The sequence below is a fragment of the Typopeltis vanoorti genome, chromosome 16 (genome assembly GCF_054136105.1).
Source record: "Typopeltis vanoorti isolate ZY-2024b chromosome 16, IOZ_Tvanoo_1.0, whole genome shotgun sequence".
Taxonomy (NCBI): domain Eukaryota; kingdom Metazoa; phylum Arthropoda; class Arachnida; order Uropygi; family Thelyphonidae; genus Typopeltis; species Typopeltis vanoorti.
In genome coordinates, this window is record NC_143564.1 from 103,508,180 (window position 1) to 103,527,717 (window position 19,538).

The 19,538-nt window shown below is 37.0% G+C and overlaps 1 protein-coding gene across 1 annotated transcript in view; it reads right to left on the reverse strand.

Annotated features, from left to right (window-relative positions):
* The window catches only part of LOC150098231 (solute carrier family 12 member 2-like), a 279,194-nt gene that overhangs the window by 100,710 nt on the left and 158,946 nt on the right, over window positions 1–19,538 (reverse strand). Inside the window, exons 14-15 of the mRNA XM_090406283.1 lie at window positions 4,144–4,299; window positions 1,424–1,523 (exon numbers count right to left, since the gene is read on the reverse strand). Coding sequence (XP_090262409.1) covers window positions 1,424–1,523; window positions 4,144–4,299 — 256 coding nt within the window. The remainder of the gene's footprint in view (window positions 1–1,423; window positions 1,524–4,143; window positions 4,300–19,538) is intronic.

A 19,538-nucleotide genomic window follows, 5' to 3' on the forward strand; every position in this document is an offset into this window, starting at 1 on the left:
CAGTGGCATGCTCCAGGGTTGTTTTCTTGGGTCCATGCTGTTTAACTTGTTTTTAGACAATATATTATGTAAACTGAGTGAAGATCTTCAATTGTTTGCTGATGATGCAAAGTTGGGGAGAATTACAAGTAGTACTGCTGATGATGATTCCCTTCAGCAGTAAGATTTGAATAAAATTTTGACTTGGAAAGGAGTGGGATTGTAGTTTTAATATTAATAAATGCAAGGTATTGCATTTTGGAGTGCAGAAATATTATAAGACTGTACTATATTAATGGTGCCATACTGCAGGAAGTGGATGAGATTCAAGATTTGGGAGTGATGGGACAGTAGAATGAAGTTTATAGGGCATATTGCTAGTGTTGCAAAGGCTGCACATTGCAGTGCTGCGATGATAAGAAGTACTCTAACATGTAGGGATAAGGAAATGATTGTGCTACTGTATAAAGCACTGGTCAGACCACACTTGGACTACTGTGCTCAGATCTGGTCACCTGATTTTCAGTGTGATGTGGAAACATTATAGAGGGTCCAGAGATGAGCAACTAAGACAATATCAGGAGTTTGGAATGCTGGCTATGGAGAGAGGTTGAAAAAATGTGGATTGCAGAGTTTGGTGGATAAGAGGAAGAGAGGTGATATGATAGAGACATTTAAGTTAGTGAGGATTTTATTGGATTAATCCAGATGAGATTATAAAAAGAGTAGAAGGTGAGAGGGGAAAAACCAGAGGACATCCGTGGAAGTTATATAAGAATGTGGTGAAGAGGGGCGTAAGGAGTAGATTTTTTTACATGGAGAATTGTCGGTGAGTGGAATACCAGAATGTGTTGTTAATGCAAGAAGTTTTAAGGATTTTAATATTTGGTATGATAAATATGTTGTCAGTTGAATGAACTCCTGACAATGAGTCTGCAGACTCCATGGAGGGTGCAATAATAATAATAATATACATAGTACATAAACCAAAGTTGATTTGGTGTTTCACTGAATGAATTGCACTATGAAGTCCTCCATGGAGTCAAAAGACTCATCGTGGGAGGTCTTTCCTAAGAACATAAAGTCTGTCAAGACTCATCGAGGGGATATGTTGTTCGCATCTTAAGGAATATAATGTAGTTTTAAGATAAACTTTAAAATCAATATTTCACACGAAAAAAATAACTGTTTTGACAAACTGTGAAAGTAAAACCATCAAAAATTAATTTTAATTTCATTTGAGCAATTGTTTTTACAATGAATTGTCATTTGACAAAATTTTTATTTGATGAATTGCTTTACAGGAATTATCATTTAAAGAACCGCCACCATTCAATAAATGCTTTTTTGATGAAATTTTCAGTGTATTTACATGGAACCAAAATAAACTTATGTTTATCTGGTTTTAGTAGGATTAGTAAAAATAAACTAAAATGATAGTTACCTGAAATTTTTTACATGATCTGGTACTTCATTGAGTTTCAGGATAGCATTTAAGGCTAGAGAATAGGTCTGAGCTTGAGTAGAAGAACCCCAGTTAACATCTGTAAAGAAATGAGAGAGTGCTATAATTGGTTTACATTATATAACAATGACATGAACAGTAAAATTTTTAAATGAAATTAGAGAAACTTTGTAAAAGGATTACCTATTTCATTACCATAGGGAAGGTGGGAGACTGAGTTCCGTATCCTTAGATCTCACTGTCAACACTGTCATGTTTAATTCACTGAATAATAATGATTATTTGTTATCAAAATATCAAAATACTTTTTTTTGTTTTCTGCATTTCCATAAAAATTTTACAGAATGTGTCTTTAAAACTTGTTTAGGTTCAACTAAGATGCAGAAATCTTGCATGTGCTCATTTAGGGAGCCCAAGAACTCATTAAGAGAGGAACTTCCTTACAGGTCACAATGCCTAAATATCTATAATACCTCTTCTTGAACACATTCATAAAGATCCAGCTCATTTCACTCACTCATAATATGCCTTGAAAAACCTGTGGAGGTAAAACAAGATAAATATTGCTAATGATCAGTTGCACGAAGAGTACAAAGAGCAGGCCAGGAAGGTAACTCAGTTGGTAAAGGCAGCAAAAGTGCAGTATAAGAAGAAATTAGCCAATTAAGTTAAGAAAAATCCTAGAGAGTTCTTTCAATATGTGGCAAGTAGAAGAAAAAATGACTATGGGATGATGATGCAGGTTGATGAAATGGCAGATTGGTAACCAATGCAAAGGATATAGTTGAATTATTAAATGATCAATTTATCAGTGTATTTCATCCTACTGATGCAAAACATCAGAAGCTGGAGTGAAGAAGGTATAGTGAAGGAGGAACTGATAGTGAATGAGCAGGAAGTATATGAGGAATTAAGTAAACTTGATATTAATAAGGCAATGGGATTTCACAGTTTATCGCCACTTATCTTTACGGAATTCTCTATGGAATTAAAGATACCTTTGGCACAACTATTTAACATGAGTCTTGCAACAGGGCAAGTCCCAAAGGAACAGAATGTGGGAAAATTTGTTCCACTTCAAGGGGGGGGGGGTAATAAGACTACGGCTACAAATTATAGGAAAATCTGTGTAACCTGAGTTGCTGTTAAGGTATATTACAGAAGATGGTGAGAACTAAGATTTAGAAATGGGTTGATAATAGCAGTATTCTTTTTGATTGTCAGCATGTGTTTGTTAGGAGAGGTTATGTTTCATCAATCTGCTTACATATTGCAACAAGGTGATAAATTCACTTGATAAAGGAGATGCATATACAGTGGTGTACTTGGATTTTTCCAAAGGGCTTTTGATACACTGCCACATGACAAGCTAGTAGCTAAATTGAAACAGACGAGATTAGATAACAGACTAGTAAGTTGGATTGTTGATTGGCTGTTGGACAGGTATCAGCAGGTTGTATATGGATGAGTGGTATTGCAAAAGAGGAGGATCACTAGTAGAGTGCCGCAGGGATCTGTTGTGGGACCATTATTGTCTAACTTGTACATAAATGACATTGGGACTGGCTTAACTGGAGATGTGCAGCTGTTTTCTGATGATGCAAAGTTGGGAATGGGTATGAGAAGTAGAGCAGATGTTGTGGCCTTGCAGAAGGATCTGAACAGACTATGTGAGTTGGCAAATGAATGGAGCTATCAATTTAATGTTACAAATTGCAAATATTGAAATTTGGTTGGCAAATTTGGGATGCAGAACATACAACTGATGAGTATTTGAGAGAAGGTGGAGGAGATAAGAGATCTGGAAGTAATGGTGGAGAAAGACTTTAAGTTTAGGAGTGACACTGCTAAAATTGTAAGAACATCCATCCCAATGGATTATGACAATAATGAGGAGGACATTAATAAGCAGAAACAAAGAGGTTAGATTCCTTTGTATAAGGCTTTGATCAGGCCACATATGGACTACTGTGCACAGATTTGGTCACCTGGTTTTCAGGAGGATGCACAGGAGAGGTTTCAGAGAAGGTTTCTTAAATTAGCATTAGTTCTATGGAATGTCAGATATGTGGAGAAGCTATTTCATAGAGAAGCAGGAGGCAAGCATAGAACTAGAGCCCATCCATGGAGGCTGTATAAGAAGGGTGTAAGCAGGGGAGTGAGAAGCTGGCTCTTTACATGGAGAATGATTGGTGAGTGGAATGCATTGACTGAAAGTGTGGTGAGTGATCTTTTGTCATGAGAGAGTATAGAGTATAGACCGCCTGTGATGATCCCTTTGTCTCTATGGAAGTCAGATGTTAATATTAATAATAGTATGAATGGCTATGAGAATTTTTAAAGCATGTTTCTTTTTGAGATCTATTTCTAATTTGGCTTGAGTTTCAATGATATCTTTATGAGGAATACACAATAAACTTGACATCATTACTTATATGTGCAGCTTAATGGTAGCTACACGAAAATGAAATTTCAGAACAATGAAAATAAGCAGCAACACCTTTTTTATCACATTCCCTGGTGCCTATACAAGATGATAGTGCCCTTGTTCATCCATTTCATGACCAAGTCAGAATGATATTCAGCAAGGTTTCCTCCATATCTATATAGTGGGTAGCAAAAACAGGTGGCACCCAACCACTAAACTAGATTAAACTAATATTAAACTTAAAAATATATTAGTTAGTTTAAAAACTTACCTGGTTTTCTATGATATATACATAGGTATAATATTAGAGTAACTGCAAATGTAGCTAAAGCTGTAACCCAGTTCATGATAAACATTACTACCAGGCAAAGAAGAAATCCTGCAAAACTTAGCCACATGTTGTAATACTTAAAAGCAGGGCGAAAACCTTAAAAGGAATTAATAATAAAAATTAATAAACATGTCAGAGACTTCTCAGTGATAAGAAATGAATTTCTTTTAGAACAACTACCTTAGTTTATTTTGAGTGAGAGAACTACGTATTAATCTATATATCTATATATATATCTATATCTATCTATATATATAAAATGGAACAGCATAGAATTTTCATGCAGAAATAGCAGTTATTTAGGAAAAAGTTTTTAATTTAAAAAAATACAAATACTATATGCTTAGATTTGATTTCAGTGTTAGATTTGATTATAGTGTCGGAAGGCATTTCAGTTAAAGATGTAACTATTCTCCCTCCAGTTAGTGACAGTGATCATGCCATACTCACTTGGAAAGTGACTAAGTTTAAGAATGTTCCATTCAGAAGAGGTTACATGCTTAACTACAAAACAGGAAATTATGACCAACTAAGGAGTATACTGAGTTCAGTGGAATGGGATCAGTTGCTGGATGGGAAGAATATCGACAGTGCATAGGAAACATTTAAACAATACTTATTTTGTATAAAAAAGGTCATAAATAAAAAGAAGGTCATGCGATATCAGAATGTGTCCTGAGAGTTCAAAGAATACAGGACCATTGCATTTCATGTATACTAATTCCAGGAGTATTAGGAACAAGAAAAAAGAATTTTTGGCCTTGATTGGCTCTTCCTGGCCACAGGTTATTGGCATTAGTGAAACATGGCTGACAGAAGATGATATAGTTAGTGGGATAGAATGTGTAGGTTATAGTGTGTTTAGGAGGGACAGAGAGAATAAAATGGGGGGAGGAGTATTATTGATGGTAACTGATGAACTACAGCAAAGGAGAATTGAAGTTGGATCGCAGGCCAGTGAAAAGAGCTCATTTGAGGCTATTTGGTGTGAGATTGAGACTGGCAGAACAAAATATACAGTTGGGTGGTGCAACAGACCGGGTGATGGAATAGATGGTGGAGATAGTATGCATAAACAAATTGATGAAATGAGTGGAAGGAGGGTAATTATTATGGGGGATTTCAACTATGGTAACAATGACACATGTGAGGAAGGAAATGGATTTTATTCAATTATTAAGGGATAACTATCTGAGACAGCATTAAATTGAAAATACTAGGGATGTGAGAGTGCTTGACCTGGTAATAGCATCTGAGAATTTGACTGTAATGAATATGACCATGTTGCAACCTATTGGCGAGAGTGATCATAAGGCCTTGAACTGGGTGGTGGCTAAAGGTGTGGAATTTCCAATTAAAACAGGGTATATGTGGAATTACCGTGCTGGATAGTATGACAAGCTTAGGAGATTGCTTGGATCAGTGCCATGGCATGTACAACTGCAAGGGCTGGATGTCGATAGAGCATGGGAAGTGGTCAAGGAGCATTTACAGGAGGTTATGGCTGACTGTATACCTAGGATCCGAATAGTAAAACAAGTAGGGATTAAATGGATGAATAACATCATTAAGCTTGAGCTGCAAAAAAAGAAACGACTGTGGAGAGAATTTAAAGAAAGGGGTGACCTGCAGGCACACGAACGGTATAAAGTGCAGGCCAGAAGGGTAATGAGCGTGGTAAAAAAAGCAAAAGCGGATTGTGAAAGGAAACTAGCTATGCAAGCTAAAGAGAATCCCAAACAGTTCTTTCAATATGCTGCAAGCAAAAAAAAAACTGTACACGGCAAAATGATTTTAAGGAATGACGATGGTAAGCAGGTCACTGCATCAGTCGATATAGTGGAATTACTGAGCGAGCACTTTGCAAAAGTATATCATCCAGGTGGTGACATTGAAAAAAATGAAGGAACCATTAGTTTTTACGGGAATTGTGATGAATGAAGTGGAGGTGAATAGTCTATTACAGAACCTTAATGTGAATACATCTGTGGGATTGGATGGTATACTGGCATGGGTCTTGCGTGAAGCGGCTAAAGAATTATCAGTGCCCTTGACCATGTTGTTTAATCTGAGTCTTGGATCTATTTTGTCCCGAAGGTGTAGAAAGAGGGGAAAATAGTTCCACTGCATAAAGGAGGATCCAAGACTACGGTTGCAAATTATCGACTGATCAGCATATCAGGAGTTGTTGTCAAAGTCTTGGAGAAAGTAGTCAAGGGAAAAATACAGGAATGGATTGATGAAAATGAGATACTGTATGGGGGACAGCATGGCTTTGTGAAAAGTAGATCATGCCTCGGTAACTTGCTCAAGTTTTATAACACAGTGACAGCTGAACTGGATAAGGGTAATGGGTTTTCAGTGATACTGCTGGACCTGGCTAAGGCATTTGACAGGATACCACATGGAATTCTAATCCATAAACTACAACATATGGGCATGGATATAGGATTGGTGAGATGGATGGGTGGATGGTTGATAGAGATATATCAGAGAGTAGTTTATTCAGGAGTAGAGTCCAAAAGACAGCCTGTGACTAGTGGGGTGCTGCAGGGTTCTGTTCTTGGACCACTGCTGTTTAATTTGTTCATTAACGATATAGGGAAGGATCTAAGAGGAAAAGTTGATTTGTTTGCTGATGATGCAAAGTTGGTTAGGGCAATAGTGAATGCAGAAGATGTCAAAATCTTGCAGGACAACTTGGATAGAGTGGAGTTCTGGGCTAAGGAGAATGGATGTCAATTTAATGTGACAAAATGTAAGGTTATGCATTTTGGGGTGAAAAGATTAGCAGCAGTATACCACATTGGTGGAACTGTACTCCAGGAGATTGATGAGGCCAGGGACTTGGGAGTGTTGGTGGATAGGGAGATGAAGTTTAGGGGGCACATTGCAAAAGTAGCTAAATCAGCTCATCAACTCACTTGGTTGTTGAAAAATACCTTGACGAGCAGAGACAAGCAAGTTATCGTACCTCTGTACCAAGCCTTGATAAGACCTCATCTCGACTACTGTGCCCAGATTTGGTCACCTCGGTTCCTTCTTGATGGGAAGGAGGTGGAGAGGATTCAGAGGCGAGTGACTAAGATGTTAGCAGGTCTATGGAATGAACCATATGAGAACAGGTTGAAGATTTGTGGGTTGCAGAAAATAGTTGATAGGCGGAAAAGGGGAGATATGATTGAGACATTCAAATTGCTAAAAGGATTCTATAGGATTAATTCAGAGAATATTTTTGAGATCAGGACTGGTGGTGGTGGGAGAACTAGGGGACACCTATGGAAGCTGGGCAAGAGTGTGGTTAGCAGGGGTGTTAGAGCTGGGTTCTTTACTTTTAGAGTGGTAAATGAGTGGAATAAGCTGCCAGAGTCTGTTGTGGATGCTATGATGGTGAGTGAGTTCAAGGTAAGGTATGATAGATACTGTGAGAATGTCGTATAGTTGTGTGGACATGATGTTTAGGGCCTCCCTCGATGAGTCTAAGGACTCCCTGGAGTCGCCCGTAATAATAGTAATAATAATAAATAGAGTAGGAGTCAAATGGATGTGTAATCTTATTAAGCAAGAGATTCATAAGAAAAAAATGATGCGGAGGGAATACTGTGTGCATAAGGATGCTGTCCATTATGAAAATAGTCATGAGTTTGTATGGAAAGCAAAGTCTGAGTATGAAAAGAAACTGGCTCTGCATGCTAAAGACAAACCACAGGAATTCTATCGATATGCTGCAAGTAAAAGAAAGAATGAATATGAAAGCATAACCTAAATGCAGATGGCATGAGGGTAACAGATGCAGAAGAGGTTGTTCAACTAATGAGTGTCCATTCTATTAAAAGCTATCAACCTGGTGTACATAGCATTGAGCTCACTGCTACCTCTTCACTTTGGATGAAGAAACTCAGTTGTATGAGGATGAGTTATTAGAGCTGCTGCACAAACTGATTAAGAATTCAGCAATACGGATTGATGAGATATCAACACGTGTGCTAAAAGAGTGTTCAGCTGAACTAGCTATTCCTTTGACAAGGCTATTTAATATGAGTCTCAGAACAGGAAAGATTACACAGGAATAAAAAGAATATATGGTAATTCCATTGCACAAGGGTGGTAAAAGACTGATGTATCCAACTATTGACCAATTAGTACCTCAGAATGGTGGTAAAGATTTTGGAAAATTTGGTTAGGGTTCACATTCAGAAATGCGTTGGCAATGACAATGTAAATATAAGGATGTCATTTTGCCTCTTTACAAGGCGTTGATAAGATCTTTCTTGGACTATTGTGCACAGATCTGGTCTCCTGGTTTCCATTGATTCTGATATAGTGGAGAGAGTGCAAAGGAAAGTGTTAAAAATGCTATCAGGATTATGGAATGCTGATTATGAAGACAGATTGAGAATTTGTAGACTGCAGACACTAGCAAACAGGAGAAAGAGGGGTGATATGATTCAGATTTACAAACTTCTGAAAGGGTCATACAGGATTTCAGATGATGGAATTTTTCAATTTATGGAGGGTGAGAAAAGGAGAAGAGGGCATCCTTGGAAGCTGAGGGTGAATGCCACTAAGAAGGGGGGGGGGGGGCTAGATTTTTCTCTCATAAAGTGGTGCATGAATGGAATGTATTGCCATGGGATGTTGTGAGTGCAAGCAGTGTGAATGAATTCAAGAATAAGTATGATAGCTGGTGATTGTAGTATGTTGCCTCCCTCGATGAGACTCCCTGGAGGTCTCTTTTAATAATACCAAGACAACATGCTATCCCATTCTCACTATTATAGATGCAGTTATTTGCAATGCAGTTCTTTTCTGAGCAAAGAATGAGCTGAGTCAGGGAAACCAGATTAGTCTTGGTGGAAAGTGCTAGGAATGGCAAAGTATAGCATGGATAACAAAAGGCTATGTGGTATGTCAAAGGGTAGAGACTAAGAAGCACACTAATGGGTATAATTCAAAATACTGGCAATATATGCTGAGAAATATACTAGAAGTATTAAAATCAGGATAAATTCATGGTCTCAATAGATTTACTTTGTCCAAAGATTATTGTATTAGCGAAATATAATTGACAGAGGAAAATAACTGACATGAACAGAAAGTTAAAGACATAGCATACTTCAAGAAGACAAACAGGGAAAGCAAGCTTCAAATTATTATTGATAAATGTCTAGTTTTATGAATAGTCCAGATATATGCATCCACACCTGACAGCACAGATAATGATGGTTGGGAAAGAGTCATGGGAAAATATGGTTCCAGAGAAAGAAATGAATGAGATGAAAAATTGTTAGAATTTGCTGTGGACTACAAGATGATGATCTGTAACATAAGATTCCAACAAAAGGAGTGTAGAAAATGGATGTGGCAATCAAATGATGGGAAAACGAAGAACAGGGTTGATATGATTATGATTAAAAGAAGGTGGATAACATTAGTACAGCAGTGTCAAACTTTTCGAGGAGTGGATATAGACCCTGGACCATAGTTTAGTGATTGCAAACATCAAGTTGAAATTAAAAAAAGATATATAAACCCCAACATCAGAATAGAAGAGATACAGCACGAATAAGTGAAGCAGAAATAGGAAGAAGGTACAGAACAGTGTTAGCAGAGAAACTTAACAGTGTGAAGAAAGAAAAAAATTCAAATCTAAGAGTGAAAAGAGTAATGAAGGCGATAGAATATGCAGTTGAAGAAACAGTACCAGAAGAAGAGAAGATCAAGAAGAAATGGATTAGACAAGAAACACTGAAGTTAGTACAGGAGAAAAGAATGTTGAAGATAAGAAGGGATACATCAGAACAAATAGAGGAGCAATATAGAAGAAAGTGTAATGAGGTGAAAAAAGCAGTCAGAATGGATAAGATGAAATGATTAGAAGCCCAATGCAACAATATAGAACAGTACTATGGAGAGCATAAAACAAGGGAGGTATACAAAATGATCAGAACTATTAATAGAAAGTGGCAACCAAAACAGACCACAATTAAAGATAAAAAAGGCAAAGTATTGATGAATAAAGAAAAAATTGTACAGAGGTGGACAAGATACTGTAGTGAGTTATATGAAGAAAAACTAGATTTAGATAGTGTTGGGAAACTGACTAAAGAATTGAAGCAGATATCACCACCAGGTAATAAACATGATATGGACATTTTAAGAGGAGAGGTAGAAAAAGCAATAGGGCAGCTAAAACGCTACAAGAGTCCTGGTAACAATAACATCACTGGAGAAATAATTAAATATGATGGTGAAAGTATGGTTACAGAAATGCACCAACTATGTAATATGGTATGAAAAGAAGGGAAAATGTCAGAGGAGTGGGTGAAATCAATATTAGTGACATTATACAAGAAAGGAAATAAGCTAGGATGTAAAAATTATAGAACAATTGCCCTGACAAGTCACCTTGGTAAAGTGATGATGATGACATGGACAGAAAGATTGAGAACACAATTGGAAGCATACCTTGGAGATGAGCAAGCAGGATTTAGGAAGGATAGAATAACAATTCAACAGATTTTGACAATGAGGTTAATAGCAGAGAAAGCTAGGAGAAAAAACAAAAACATATATACTTGCTTTGTTGATTTTCAGAAAGCATTTGACAATATTGACCAGAAAGTGACATTAGCAGTTCTTGAATCCTATGGAATTGATAAAAAACTAATAGCTATATTAAAAGATGTTTATCAGAATGCAGTTGTAGCAGTTAGAATAGGTGATGATTTGGGGAAATGGTTTAGAACAAGCAGAGGCCCCCCCTAAACAGGGGGGCCCAATATCACCAAGCATTTTCATCGCACATTTAGAAAGAGCAATGGACAAACTGAAGGAAGGTGCAAAAGGAATATCTGTACACGGAATGCGAATTAACAATCTGAGATTTGCAGATGACATTGTTATTATTAAAGAAGATGAAAGAGAACTACAAAAAACATTGAAACTGTTAAATGAGGAAGGGAAGAGATTTGGACTTGGTATGAACTTGGAAAAACAAAGACAATGGTATTTGGTGAGAAGAACATGAAACAAAAGATACAAGTGGGTGGAATTGATATAGAAAATGTAGAACAATTCACATATTTGGGAAGTAAAATGACATGATTTGGACTGTAAAAAAAATAATAAAGATCAGGATTGCAAAGGGAAGAACAAATCTGAAGGCCATGGATAACATCTGGAAAAGTAAAGCGATCAGCCTGCAAACAAAACTAAAAGTACTGGAAAATGCATCTTTAGTGGTGTACTGAAACATGGGTAATAAATAAGGAATCAAGAAAAAGAATTTTGGCATTTGAAAGAACTTGTTACAGGAAGATTCTAAGAATAGGAATGGGTACAGAAAATCACAAATGAAGAGCTCTATCGGAAGATACAACCAAAAGAGAATCTAATGCAGAAGATTATAAAATGGAAGCTGCAATTATTTGGACACATCTGTAGAATGAGTGAGGACCGGAAGATAAAGACATTTATGTTTGGTATTTTGGATGGTTTAAACAGAAGAGGTAGACCATACAGAGATTGGATAGACAATGTAAAGGACTGGTGTGGAATGGGTGTACAGAAACTGCGATACTGTGCACTGGAAAAAGAAAGATGGAAGGAGGCATTGGACACCAGCGGGCAGTGAGCCCATGGTTCGTGATGATGATGACTAGTTATGATGACGTGAAGCTTGGAAGAAGTGTTTGTGATATTGAGTATGGTAAGTGGAGTGGATGTGAGCAATACAGAATATTTAGGGCTTGTAATTGGCTGAGGAAGTATAAGAGATTGAAGAACAAGATGGTTAATTAGATAGTATAAAACAATTGATCATGAGAATTTAAACTTTTACCAGTAATCCTTGAGGAACAATTATAGCCATCATACAGTGAAGGAAACAAAAGATTGAAAATTTAATCATAGCATCACATAGTGTATCATAATAGGAAAGAAATCGTTCTTAATTTACTTCTTTACCTAAACACAAGAAAATTTCCATGTTAAGTGTATTTATGACTAGGCTACTTGTATACAAAAACTGTTAACTTCATATCCATAATCAATAGCCTCTATATACAAACAGCCTAGTCATGAGAAGATGCACTAGTGTCAAAAGATAAGGATGAACTACATTTTTATCTGTATATGAAAAAAATTTAGTGACTACAGCCAATATGGACATAAATTATATTATATTAGTAATAAATTATATTACACAAAAAAAAAGTGTTATAAATTTCGTATTGTTCAAATCAAATTACAATACGTTATTGGCAAAAGTTAAAAATTTCCTACGGATGTAGTTAAGGAATTAATTTACAGTGCTTACTGTAAATTAATTCTTACTGAAAGCTATGCAGAGAGAGAGAGAGAGAGAGAGAGAGAGATTTCACTATGGAATATATCCAATCTGAACTGTGATGCAGCTCTCACAACATTGTATCATGCTGAGCACCAAGCGATTCAGGAGTTCTTGAAGCAAACTGGAACACTACTACTACTTTGGAGCAAGGATAATAATTATTATTATTACCCTAAGACCCTATGGAGTCAAAGACTCATCTAGGAGTTCCCTTTGTCATAAAAACAGCCCATCATACCATGCCTTCAACACATTCAAATTCTCTGCAAACACCACATTCTCAGACAATGGTTTCCAATCATTTACAACTCTCGTTGCAAAAAACCTGCTTCTCACTCCCTTGCTCATACCCTCTTTATATGGCTTCCAGGGATGACTTCTTGTTCTCCCCCAATCTCCCACCATTTTATGAAAAACCTCTTCAACACTGATCCTATAAAAACCCTTATGAACTTGTATGTCTCTATGACATCACTTTTTTTCCTCCTATCCACTAGACTGTAAATTGCATCATCTCAACCTTTCCTCATATTCAACATTCAGAGATCAGAAACTACCTTAGTCAGTCAGCTCTGAATCCTTTCTAACATCTCTTTTTCCTTTTGAAAACAAGGTGACCAAATGTGTGCACAGTAGTCTATTGAGGCCTAATCAAAGCCTTATACAATGGAACAAGATTCTTCTTACTTCTACAAGTCAGTGTCCTCTGCATCATTCCCAAAATTTGTTGTGTTGTCCTAACAATTTAGGCAATGTGTCCTCTAAAGTTTAGATCCTTATCCACCATTACCCCAATATCTCTTATTTTCTCCACCTGCAGCAATATAGCCCCACCAAGTGTAAATTCTACATTGCACCTTTGTTTCCCTAATTTTAAAACCTTACATTTTGCAACACTGAACTGTCATCCCCACTCTTGTGCCCATTCACTCAATCTGTTCAAGTCTTCTTGTAAGGCCACAACATCTGCTGTACTCCTCATAATTTGTCCCACTTAAGGCTGTGTTTGTTTTCTGGAGGGAAATTTTGAGCAACAATGCATCTCATTATTGCATCCCAAATATGTTCTATGGGGTTGAGATCTGGGGAGTGTGCTGGTCACTTGATTCAATTAATATCTTCAGTCTCTAGAAATATCTCCACTCCTTATGTGCAATGTGGTAGGGCTTTATCATCTATTAAAATGAATTCTTTGCTTACAGTACCATGGAACAATTGAATGTGATATTGAAGAACTTCATTGCAATGTTGTCCACCAGTCATAGTCCCCTTTTTCAGTACTTTTAGCTTGGTGCATCCATTAAGCATAATGCCACCCCACACCATGACCCCAGCTTCACCATATCTATCCCTTTCAAGAACATTCTGGCGATAGTAAGCAATACCACTTTCATGCCAGTTCAAATGTCATCTAGAATCAGAGGCAAGACTTAAATGACTCTCATCTGTAAAGAGTACATTAGTCCATTGGTGTCTTGTCTAACTTTTTATGCGTGCTCTTCCCCAAATGTGTTCTACGATGAGCTGTGGATAAAGGGACACAGACTACAGGCCTTTGGGCATATAGCCCTACTGTTGCAGACATCTTGCCACAGTTTGTCAAGATATCTGCACACCTAACCAAAAATCTGTCTTCGTGGTCTATGGTAGAATGAGGGCAACCTCTTAGCAAATATCTGGAATACATTCCATTGGTTTGAAATGCTGCCCAGAGCCTGATACAAACACTATGTGAGATTCCAAACTCTCTGGCAATATTAGCACTTCTGCAACCTTTCCAATAATTCTTCCCCAAGTGAAACCATTTAGATAGATATCTTTGAGACATTACAAGATTTTCAAGTTTAAAACTTTATTTCTTAAAGAAAAGAGCTTCCTTCAAACATTTCGCTTAGTGCAGCCTTTTATCCTGTTGAGCGCTACCACGTGACTCCTTTGTGTGCAATTCAAAAATTTTAATGTGCACTCACTTTCTATTCAAAATTGTCAGTTATACAAATTGCCACAAGCTGATTCATCTGAATTTATGGTTGTAATCTTCAGAAATAGTGGTCATCCTTAGGTTTTGGACAACAGTGTACTTGCACAAACTTTTTTTGCTTTCTTTGATCTTTCGATAAAGGATCAAAAATAATATAATTTCTAGTCTATTATAATTTACTTTGTAGCGAAGCAAAGCCTTTCTACAACTACTATCTCTGATGCAAAGTATTTTAATAATATGGTGATCCACTATTTTACTACTTGCATATGGAAAATTTACGACTTCTGCACTGATTCAGTCTCATTATCTTCCTGGATTTAGCTCCCACTAATGAGACCTCAATTAAGGTTGAAACCAGAGCAAATCCATAAGTGTATTATGCATTATGGGATACTAAAACAAATGATGTGAATTCAACTTATATAAGTAGCCTAGTCATAAAGATGCTTCTGGTAAAAATAATTAAAATAATTAAAACAAGATGTCCATTATTATTATTACTATTAATGGTCAGTTTAGGCCTCATTGCAGGAGGCCTACACTAACCATTATTCACACCATGGTTGTCATACATCTCCTGGAATTCATTCACCAACAAAGCATTCACAACCTCTGGCAACTCATTCCATCCATTCACTGTACTGGAAGCAAAAAATTCTATTCCTAACTCCCTTGCTAATCACACAGCTACACCATCTCCAAAGAGCGACCTCTTGTTCTCTCCTTTCCTGCCATATATTGAAAACAGTCTTTAGTGTCAATCCATTCTGTCCATTCTTTTTTTAATCTATCAACTAGTCTTTATAGCCTACAGACCTTCAAACTATCCTCATAGAGAACATTTCTCAGACTTGCTAAAATGTTGGTCACTTGCTCTGAATCCACTCCACTGCTTTCTCATTCACATAGAATCCAGATAACCAAACTGCATGGCCTTATAAAGGGAAATAATAACCTCCTTATTACTGTTTGTCAGTGCATTCTTCAACAACCAAGTCATCTGTGCTATTTTGGTCACCTTTACAATATGCCAACTAAACTATTTCAACTCTCTGTTTACAGTCACTATATAATTAACTTTGTAACCAAGTGGGGGAAAAAAAAAAAAAAAAAACTTTCTACACTAACAGTATCATGAATGAGTCACAAACTGTGATTGCATGGTCTTGATCTGAGAGGGCGAGCAGGTATGTGTGTTTCAAGAAGAAAAAGAAGAAGAAAGGCATTTGCTGTATGTAGAATCATAAGTGAATAAATGTACCATCAATCTGCATACATTATGAAATTTTACACAATCTCTAAATATGGAATTCCCCTTATCAACACTCCATATTATCATATTATTATATGTGACTAGAGCAAAGCTGTCTTTTTAATAAATCAATGCTGGCTTCTACAAAGAATCACCTTCTTTCACCCATTCTTGTAAATGACCCATTACTAGTTTGGCAATCTTAACCTACTACCAAAGTCTTTAGGTGGAAATGTGGGAGAATTACTTAAGAAATATTTGCTAAAAAAAAAAAAAAGGGGGGGGGGAGAATTGGGAGCAAAACTCAGGAAGAGTATACAAGTTTCAAGCTGGGAAGTATAATAGGGAAGGGAAGGGAAGGGAAATCTGAATATGCGAGTAAACTAGCAAGAAGAGAATCCTGCAAAGTGCTTTTGCTATACAAGCATGACCTTGCTGGTGGAGAAAGTAATGAATTGATTGGCACAGATGACATTGTGGAACATGTTTAATGAACACCATATCAGAGTTTTCCATTTTGGTGAAACAGATTCTTTTCCTAGAAGAACAGGATAGATTGAAGGATTGTAATTTAATGAAACAGATGTATTTAAAATATTAAGTATTCTTGATGTCACATAGACAGTGGGAATGGATAAGATTTCACCATGTGTTTTAAGCTAGGTGATTGTACAGCTAGTGATCTAATTGTTTAATGAAAGCCTTTTGACTGATCAAGTCCTTAGAAAGTTGATGGAAGTTTTTTCACTTGCTATGCTACCAATTATATATTTGGTTTAATCCTTTATCCAGGTGTAAGCAAACAAAGTGTGTTTGCTTAGATAGCATAGCCCAGTGAAAAAACTTCCATCAACTATCTCTAATCCAGAGAATTTTAATAATAAGGTGTTAACACCTTTTGGCAACTGGTATATGGTGATATGACTTCTGCATTACTTCCACATTAGTATCACCACCTCTGGGTCTGGCTCCCACTGAAGAGACCTCAATAAAGGTTGAAACCGGTCTGGGTAGTGACCCTTTCCATAATGCATAGCATTATACATATTCATAAGGATATGTGCTTTGCATTATGGGATACTAAGGCAAGTGATCAAAACTTATACCACCTTTACCATGAGTTGTCCAGTCCTGAAAATACTTCAGCACAAACTTTGTTTGCTTACACTTGGATAAAGGATTAAACCAAATATATAATCCTTAGAAAGTGGAAAGAGGGAAGTGCTGCTGTAAAAAGTTGGTGCAAAAATATTAATATCAAACTCTAGACCAAATTGCATATATACAGTTAAGAGTTAATTCCAAAGTTTAAAAAAAATGGGGGATTCATAGAGAATACACAGCCTTCCCTTCAATGTTCCCTCTAATTTTTTGCTGTGCGTGCATGCAGAAATTTGCATGTGTGCAAAATTTGCCTTCTTTTGAAACGTATGTGCGCACCCATAAGAGTCACCATACTGGCAAAAAATTTAAGCAAAAAAGTTAAAAGATTTTAGTTCACTCTTTACCTTCTGGTGTCAATGGGACATCAGCCAGGTCACCCCAACTCCCCACCGTGTTCCCACACATGGCAGTAGCCTCCCCAGTAAACAGTCGGAAATCACAATTCACAAGCCTTGGGCAGGACTCGATCCAGGGACTTTGCGCATGCGAGGCCAACATGATACTGACTGTACTAGATAGGATTCTAAGTGTGTGTATTATTACCATCACCAAGTAAGTTGTGTGACATCAATCACAGAGCTAACATAAATATTTTTAGGTTATAGGTTAATGTTTAGGTGCAACTTCTTTAATTAATAAATTTTAATTTCATCTTGAAAATCTAGTGTGTGCATATTTTTTGCTTTGTGCGCTAGTAAAACGTGTGCACACGCACATGCACACAGCTTAGAGAGAACATTGCTTTCCTTCCATTTCTATGAATCCCAAAGTAACAGACGGAAGGAAAGGTTGTGTATTCTATTGGCAAAACTATACTGGACAAGGCAAGGGATCTTAGGTTGACAGAAAGTCAAAGATCAAGGGACAGAATGCACACCCTTATCTCAGCCAGTCAGTGTTCTTACCACTGGCAATGCTGATTTGGTCACCTGCATTTCAAAGCAAAGGGGAAACCTCAGATGGTACAAAAGCACATAAAGTTATTATTATTATTATTATTATTCAGGCCTCCAAGGAGTCAAAAGACTCATCGAGGGCGGTCCTTTCTAAGACATAAAGTCTGTCAAGACTCATCGAGGGGAGGTCGCCCCCTGAGAAACACAAAGTTTATCATACCACTCCTTAAACCCACTGACCGTTCTCGCTCCCACCACTCCATCAGGCAATGCATTCCACGGCTCAACCACCCTCCACACAAAGAAACCACTCCTTACCCTCTTGCTCACAGTTTCCTTTCGTAACTTCCAGGGATGGCCTCTTGTCATCACTCCTTCCCGCTGATCAACCAAGCGAAAGAACTCCCCAGTGTCAACCCTGTAACCACCTCTCAACAGTTTAAAAGTCTCAATCATATCACCTCTCCTTCTTCTATCCACCAAACACTGCAGTCCACATTCTTGGAATATGAACTATGAGGGCAGATTAAGGTAATGCAATCTACATAGTTTAGTAGATAACAGAAAAATTGATAAGATTGAAGCATATGTCATTAAAAGGAACCTACCAAATTAGGCAGCTTTCTTTCAAAAGGTAGAGAAAAGGAAAGTGACAAGGAAGACATTACTGAAAGTTGAGCAATGGGGTTGTGAAATGCTTTTCAAATGAAAATGGTTTTTCATTTGAAAATATTTTGAGAGTAATACTTTTGAATACATGCCTAACCTTTAGTCTTTATCAATAAGTAGAACAAGTGCATAACATTAACTTTCAGCATAATGGTCTTTTTTTCCATCAGCAGTCTAGAACCTCCCCACCCCCATCCAAGCATACATTTCAGATCTGGCACCATCTAATTATTTGTTTGTTTCAGTCAATAGATCACTTCAGAGACAGTGACTCACTAGTGCCAAGGAAATCTAGACTTTATGTCTAATTTGCTTTCGAGAACCAGACATCTTAGAAGTGAAGTGCTTGCAGATTAATGGATCAAAACCATGGACATAAAAAAAAAAAATTCAGTTTTTCTGGAAGCATAGCAAAACAAACACACAGCAATTCTCACAGAACCTCTAACAACAAAGATTCGTTTTACTATTAATATTAGTGAAGAGAAAACTGAAAAAAAAAATTAGTCAATAATAAAATAACAGTAGCAAGAGGAATATAACCATACAAAATGTAGCAGTAAATGCCACACTTCATAGTGAGTAAGGGTGGCCTTAGGGATGGCCTCCTGTCCTTGTTCCTTCCCTTTGTTCTACCATATGAAAAAAATCACAGCATCAACCTGATAACACCCTTTAAACAGTTTAAATGTTTCAATCACATCTGCCAAACTCTGAAGTTTGCATGCCTCCTGTCTATTCTCATAACCAGTACTGTGCAGTCCTCATTTTTGTTATCTGTCTCTGCATTCTAAGGTTCTTTCATTCCCTTCAAATCCTGGTGACCAGATCCAAGCACAGAAATCGAGATATGGTCTGATCAAAGCTTTATACAATGAGACCACCACCACCACTTTTTATATCTTGTGATCAATGTCCTCCTCAACATAGTAGCAATTTGAGATGTCTTCACAACCTTTACAGTATGTGAATAGAAATTTGAAATTCAAAACAATCACATCAACATCCCTTGCTTCT